At 42.0% G+C, this 7,509-nt stretch overlaps 1 protein-coding gene and 1 pseudogene across 3 annotated transcripts in view; both read left to right on the top strand.

Moving 5' to 3' along the window:
• Window positions 1-1,583: 1,583 nt before the first annotated feature.
• The window catches only part of SMAP1 (small ArfGAP 1), a 176,356-nt gene continuing 170,430 nt past the window's right edge, over window positions 1,584-7,509 (top strand). For all 3 annotated transcript variants that reach the window (XM_017549410.2, XM_017549409.2, XM_017549414.1), the window contains exon 1: window positions 1,584-1,961. In XM_017549410.2, coding sequence (XP_017404899.1) covers window positions 1,844-1,961 — 118 coding nt within the window. In that variant the 5' untranslated portion in view covers window positions 1,584-1,843. The remainder of the gene's footprint in view (window positions 1,962-7,509) is intronic.
• The window catches only part of LOC108318396, a 25,993-nt pseudogene continuing 20,717 nt past the window's right edge, over window positions 2,234-7,509 (top strand).

Raw genomic sequence — 7,509 nt, 5'->3', positions numbered from 1 at the left:
AGTGCTGAACAGAGTTTTTGTAGGGAGGAGAGGTACTCAAAAAATTGTGTTTGTTTACTGGTTACTGAAGGACTAACTTTACCAAGAGATCCTTTTTATTATGCTACTACCCTACTTGAAGAATCTACAGGTTTTCTACTGTCAATTGCATCAAGGCCATATTACTTTGTCTGGCTTCCCAAGTCTTCCATAATTGTATCATAGTTTATTTATGCAGCCTTATCTCTCACTCCATCCTAAGCAGTACCCTTTGTTCCACTCTATTTTCCAAGGTACTTGAAGTCTTTATGCATTTATGTATGCTGCTCTTTCTTAATATCTCCCTTCCCAGTCCCCATCTAAATCAAGCCTATTTTCAGGACAAGGCTCATAAATTCTACCTCCCACATAATGTTTTTTTTCTGTTTATTGGAACTCACCCTGATATCTCCCTAGTTGTTATTTGTCAGAGCTATGCAGTTTAAGCTCTAATTTGTTTAATTACTGAGCATCTTCATTGCCATATCCATTCAATTTAATCTCACAAACATTTTTGAGCTCCTGTGCCAAGAACAGGGCTAGGCAGCAATGAGGATCACTTTTATGCAGGGCCAGTGGCTAGAAATTGGCCTTACTAAAAAGTGCTCATCACCTTTCTTAGCATCTGCCTCACCGCAGGCAAGGACTGTGTTTATTACGCTTGCATAAGCCCCATATTAGAACTTTCTCATAATATACAACATGCCAAATCATTTAAACTGCCTCACCCAGAGTGCAAACCTCACGAGCCTGGATTAGGGTCTGGGTTCCAATCAAAAATGTTTTCTTTCTTTAGTTTTCTTTCTCTTGGGTTAAGGATCACTATTTACACAGCTTCTTGCTAAAGTATTACCGCCTAGTATTTGGCTTCCTGGTCACACTTTCCCCCTTATGGAAGGGCTTACTGCCAGGTGTTTTAGATTCTGGAGCCAGACTGCTTTGGATTTGAATCTCAACTCCTCCACCGAGTAGCTCTGTAATCTGGGCAGGTTACTTAACTCCTCTATGACTCAGCTTCCTCCTCTGTGTAATGAGGATAACAATATCATAAGGTTGGAGAAAGGGTTAAACGAGCTAATAGTTCTTATAAGAGAGTAATCACTCAATAAAATGTTATCCCTCCATGCACGTCACTACTAGATAATTTCTTGCCCTCAAAATGTAAGAGACCGTTTTTCCTCTTCTATTTCGTTGTCTCCAGTTTCTAAACTACAGTCGAATAAACCTCAAATGAATAAACGAACCCACCCAGTAGCTAGAATTTCTGCATTTCCAATGTTGTACCAGCAAGAGGAAACGCAAAAGGGCAAGTGAAAGTGCCTCCTTGTAAAAGGTCTTCCATGACCGGGTTTTATTCGGGCCCCTCCGGGACCATCACATCTCAAAAGCGGGGGAAACCCTCATGAGGCAGTGCCAGCTATCTTTCCGGAATCACCTTGGGCAGAAGGCCCTTTTGCGGAAAGACCCGCCAGGCCGGGCTCCGTACGTTCCGCGCACGCGCAGTGCGCCCAGCGCCCGGGTTTCTTCCTCCGCGCCACCCGGAAGCTTCGACGCGGCCTCGTCTCCCTCCCCCTCCCCTCCCCGGCTCTATCGGTGCGTGCGGGCCGGCCAGGCGAGGAGGCGGGACACGTCGGCGCTGCCACCGCCGCCGCCGCTGCTGCCCCTCCTCCTGTTCCAGCTGCCGCCGCTGCCGCCGCCGCCGCCGCCGCTTTCTGGGCTGAGTCTGCCCGCGGTCCGGGCGGCGCCAGGTGCGTTCACTCTGCCCGGCTTCAGCCAGCGTCCGCCGCCGCTGTAGCTTTCCCGGGCTCCCCGCCCTGCTGCCGAGATGGCGACGCGCTCCTGCCGGGAAAAGGCTCAGAAGCTGAACGAGCAGCACCAGCTTATCCTCTCCAAGCTTCTGAGGGAGGAGGACAACAAGTACTGCGCCGACTGCGAGGCCAAAGGTAGTTCGGACGTCGTTGCTGCCCTCGGTCGGGGCCTCCTGCGACCGGTGACCTTCCCGCCGCTGCGGCGCTCGGGGCCGAGCGGATGCCTCGGCTTTGCCGGCCGGCCCCAGCCCTGACGGGAGGGCGGGTGGCTGAGCGGGCGGGTGCCGGGCTGCTGTCGACCCTCAAGTCCACCAGAGGCGGCGGCGAGGTCAGGCCCGCAGGCCCTGTCAGTGGCCCCAGCCCCTTCTCCTCCCAGACCCTGAGTTGAGCAGGTGTCCGCCGTCGCGATGCTCGGATTCTCTACAGGGCTGGGGATAGGAACGCGACTGGGAGCGCGGCATCCGGCGCCGGTCTGGGCAGAGCTTAGGGTTAGAGAGTTGCTCTCCTAGCTCTGCTCACAGCTATCTCTGTGGGTGGGGCCGCCCTTAGGTCTCGATCCTCTCCACTACCCTTCGATGTGACCCCGTCTTCCCTCTCCGGGCTCGGATTCTTGGTCTCCCAGACCGAGCCTTACCTGCCTGCCCACCTGACAGCTTTTGTACAGGGCTCTTGTTTCTGCTTCCTGAAAACGAGTCTTTTTCGGTGGGTTTGAGTTTTATGGAGTAAATTAATTGGAGAAAGGTCTTTAAGAGTAGTAGTATTGTTTTTTAATCTGGTTATTGCTAGAATGAAGAGGAATTTCATTTCCTGAGTCTCTTGGAGGACAGTGGGTTTATATTTCTGAAGATTTTAGTAATTAGGTTTTCTCTGACCAGCCAGTTTGGGAGAATATGTGGACACTGATTTGTGCATCTCATAATGTTGAAGGTTCATTTTAAAGATCTAGAGTTGGAAAAGACCTAATTTTAGTTTGTTCAGTTGGAGGGCTGCTGCCTCAGCCTTTGAAATAGATATACTATTTTTAGCTGCTATGTTTTGTGTTTGGAGATCTGATTTATGTTTAATGTCTTGTAAGTAATCTCATGGGAAATGTATTTCTGATTTTTTTTAAAAAAGAAATGTCTCGTGTATTTAAGAAAAGATCTTGTGTATTTTTAATTGGTTTATTTCGTTATTGGGTGAGAAATAGGGTAGTTCTCCAAAGCAGGAGACAGTCTCTTTGGGGAATGTCATTTAAGATTTCTGTGTTACTTGACTTAGACTTTTCTGACGCTTTACTGTTCATTCTCAATACTATATAAATGAGTCATATTTCAGTAAGCTGATAATATTTGACTAGACTGAGCCATACAGCATCAGCAAGTTACTTCACTGTCATAACAGGTACTGAATCACTGGAAGAATGTGGGAATACTAACTAGATTATTTTTATGAAGCACTTTTCAATATAGTAACTTGATTGAGTCAAAATTATAATTATCCTATGTAACCTTTTCAGGTGATGAGTTTTTACAGTGCATGTCTGGTTCTTGCAGTAATATTTGTTTTCCTGATAACCTGATTATGTGTGGTTATTGGGGAGTTCTGTACTGTATTGAGGCTCAGTTGCGTGATTTTCATTTACTGCACTAGTGCACTAGTGAAACACTGAAAAATGGTCCTTTAAAAGGCTAAGAAGAAAGGAGCTGAAATTAAATAGTACATATTTTGTCACTTTGAGTAATAACATGGTTAAGTACAATGGTGGTATTAAATCTGTTCATTAAATGAATAGTAACAGTTTCAGAATTTTAATCTGTAGACATTATTAGAAAATAGTTTAATTTTTGTTGAAATTTCTGTCTCTAAAAAAGTGCTTCATAAAATCAGATTTACTAATGCTTTCTAAAATCCAGATTTTTAAAAGCCATTATTAACCATGTTAACATTTTTTTTTTTTTTCAATTTACTTTTTTTGAGGTGGGGAGAAGAGAATCATGTACTTCTTAGGATAAAAAGTTTTACTTCTTTGGACCTGAAGAATAGGAAGTATTCGTTTTGCTCAGTGTTTGTATTGCCACGGAAATCAGTAGATATGTATTGAATGAATGTCTTGTGTTTTGATTTTGTCTGGCCTTTTGTTGGTTTACTTGTTTTTGAAAAGTGAAGAAGTAGGAGAAAAGAGAATGGTATCAAGAGTACAAGGATACAGCCTGAAGGGCATGAACTCCAGGTTCATGATTTACAAGGATGATTTTTTTCTTCTTGCTACTAAATCTAGATTAATATTAAAATGATCTTGTAAATTATTTTATCTTGATCTTTCAGGCAGAAAATCACAGGCAAGACCATTTATTGGTTTAATTAGACTTGATTTCATAGTTGTAATAATTGAAAAATTCAACATGATAGCGCAATTGGTTTAAATATATTTTGCAGTTTTTAAGTCTTTGGTAAGGTTGAACTACACTATGGAGGCTTTTTATAGTAGAATTCTTGGCTTGTTACATGATTTTGGATCTATATGCTAGGATGAAATTATAAATATACTACTTTTAAAAGATATGTTAAGGGTATTTCTCTACAGCTCAGTTACTAAGAAGTTCCATTCTGTGTATGTATTGATGTTTTCTTCACTGCCTAGTAAATTGCATAGAGTTTTTCATGTACTGTATTTCAAAGTTATTTCCTAGTTAACTCAATTTTCTTTCTTTCAAAGAATGCTTCTCTCACTGAACTTTGAGAATATGTACCAAAATTAAAGCTTAGGATTTGAGGTGCCGACATTCTCTTGCCTTGTATAGTTGGTAGTGGTATGTCAATTGGGTTTTGACATTTTCTTACTGAATCACCCACTTGTGTTTCCTGGATTGACAGTATTTAGGAAGAAAGGGAGGAGAAAAGGATGTCAGAGGTGCCAGTTTCCTGCTCTTGATCCTGCTCTTACCAAATCTGTTGAACAACTGGAGAATTTAAGAACAGGCAGATGGAACTATTCCTCTTCTCTCCTGGCTGCATTCATGACTCAGTGGGAGTTTAAAGCAGCTTTGTTGGTTATTAGTTGGTGGCACTTTAGGGAGCAGTGAGGACTGAGAACGCCTTTCCAGTTTTAAGTTTAGTTTTTAGTATTTAACATGTCATCCGCAGGTAATGCTAGCTTTGATTCTTTTTTTTTTTTTTTACGCTTCTCTGTTTTTTCACAGGCTTGGAATAGGGCATCTATGCTGGACATCAAGAGTGGCCTGAACTTGGCAGAGTAGGGCACCTAGAAAACAGTGCTGGGCTTGGCAGGCACCACATTGACATGTCCCATGCTTGTTAATGTATATTTCTGAGATTTAAAAAATGTGTAAAGGTAAAATTCACATTGGGCAGTTTTCTTCCCACTGTCCCCTCTCCCCAGCCACTGGCAGACACGATTGCATGTTCTGTCTCTGTGGGTTTGCCTGTTGTGGATATTTAATGTAATACAACATGTGGATTTTTGTTTTTGACTTTCACTTCATATGTTTTCAAAGTTCATTCATTTTGTAGCATGTGTCGGTACCTCATTCCTTTAACGGCTGAATAATATTCCATTGTATGGATAGACCACAGTTTGTCCATCTGTTGATGAATATTTGGTCTGTTTCCACCTTTTGCTAGCTTTGATTTTGAGCATGTTTAAATTGGTATGAAAGTGAGTCTCTTGCCCAGGCAATTTTGGGTAGTCAGAAACATAAGGTTTTTTAACTCTAGAGATTGTTTTGCTCAGCCTATCTGGTATTGAGAGGGTAAGCTCTTTGCTCAGATCAAACACTTGTTTATTCATTCTGCAGATCTTGACTTGAAGACATGCTGTTAGGTATTATATTAGGTAAGAGAGCTAAAAAAATTTGTAAGACCTAAAGGAGTTTGTTTAGTATGGGTTTTTTTTTTTTTTTCCAAACAAATCATTCTGAAACAATGCGCTAAGTGCTTGTAGTAATGGTTGTAAGAAATAACTTCCCTACACTTATTTTCGGCTGTTGTTCCCTTTGCACCTTGACTTTTGCCCATTGGTGGCCTTTACAGTTCCTAGAATGCTGTCTAAAGACCTTTGCACATGCTGTTCTTCTGCCTGGGAAGCTTTGTATCAATTTTTTACCTGCTCAGCTTTTGCTCATCTTTCAGTTCCTGCTTTAGTGTCTTTTCAAGGGAAGTAATTCTCCTTGATCCTCTGAGATTAGGTTAGGCTTCTGTTTATATGTAAAAGACAGCACCCTGAATCATTTATTGCACTCACCACAATTGTAATTAAGCATTATTTAGGTACTTATGGGGTACACTATATCCCTGTTGGATTATAGCTGCAAGAGAGAAGAGATCTTATATATCCTGCTTAGGGTAGTATCCCCCAGCTCTCAGGACATGTGGTAGGTAAATGTAACTTTGCAAGGATTTTTTGAATGAATGAATGAATGTGTGAATGAGCACAGAGCCCCTGGCAGGCAGCAGGGTGTGTGTGAAAGGGAGTGCACCTGTGAAAGGGAGCAGCATGTGGAGTGACCTTGTTGGGAGAGTCACAGAGGAGTCTTCTTGATTTGAGCTAAGTTCTAAAGGTGGAGTGGGATTTCATCAGGTAGAGAAGGAATTAAAGGTCACAGCTGTACACACAAATGTACAGGTATGAAAGAACAGAAGTCGTTTTATATGGCCCTTACTGGATAAGCTTTGTTTAAGCATGATCAGTTTTGGTGGTCCCAGGTCAGAGGAAGAACTGGGGTAGTGAGGATTGCAGGCAAATCCTGAGTTAGGAGATATTGAACAGTGTTCAGGAAAAGGGTAAGGGGACCTAAATTCATATAGTGTTAATGTATAACTCAGGGTGTAGAGCAGGAAACGGATCAACTGTAGCTATTTTCAGGAATCAAGTACTTACCAAGTCATTGGAAGGGCTGGAAGAGGGAAAGTCAGGGAGTCAGTACTGAACTTCTGCTCTCAAGGCCACACATACGGCCACTGCTTCCGATGCTCCACTGTCATAGCTGCTTCTCCCACATGAAACTGGCACGATGATGGGGAGATAAGGCCTATGGTGCTGCAACCACTTAGTGTCTGTAGAGATTTTTTGTTAGTTTCCCTTTCTGTAGGAATGTGGCCTCTGCCCCACTCATGTTTTCCATGGGCAAATAATTGGCAGAACCTAATTATGTGCAATACCTTGCCTTCAAGGTAGTCTTAGCTTTCTAAACGTCTCAAAAAGTAGAAATGTGTAGAGCCCATTTGGTTGCAAGTGCCAATCCAAGAGTTCATGTTTTTCATTAAGTCTTTGATATTTTAGAGTTGTTACATTTTAAAGTGTAGTAATTTTTACTAAAAAGTAAAGTTCACCTTGGGGAATTGGTGTATATTGTGATGTTGACGATTATGGGACAAATTTATATAAATAAAAGTCTGATTATAATTCACCTGAAGAAATTTGCCCATCTAAAAATTTTCTCAAAATGTGAAACTTCAGTCTGATGGGTCTGTTCTTGTAATTCTGCTGATCTTGAGGTTTTTCCTGATTGTGTAGAGTCCTGGTGTCAGAGCTGAGATGGAAACCATGGATCTCTGACTCATCAGTTTAAAACTTACATGTTGTCTCCCCCGCTTTTGTTCTTCCCAGTTCTTCTTTGACTTTTGTTTGTTTGTTTAAGATAAAACTTTCTTTCAGTACTTCATTAAGGAGACTTACATCTCT

This window comes from Cebus imitator, unplaced genomic scaffold (genome assembly GCF_001604975.1).
Source record: "Cebus imitator isolate Cc_AM_T3 unplaced genomic scaffold, Cebus_imitator-1.0 Scaffold218, whole genome shotgun sequence".
NCBI classification, from domain to species: domain Eukaryota; kingdom Metazoa; phylum Chordata; class Mammalia; order Primates; family Cebidae; genus Cebus; species Cebus imitator.
Note: the sequence above shows the minus strand (reverse complement) of the source record. Positions and strands in the feature narration are given on the sequence as shown.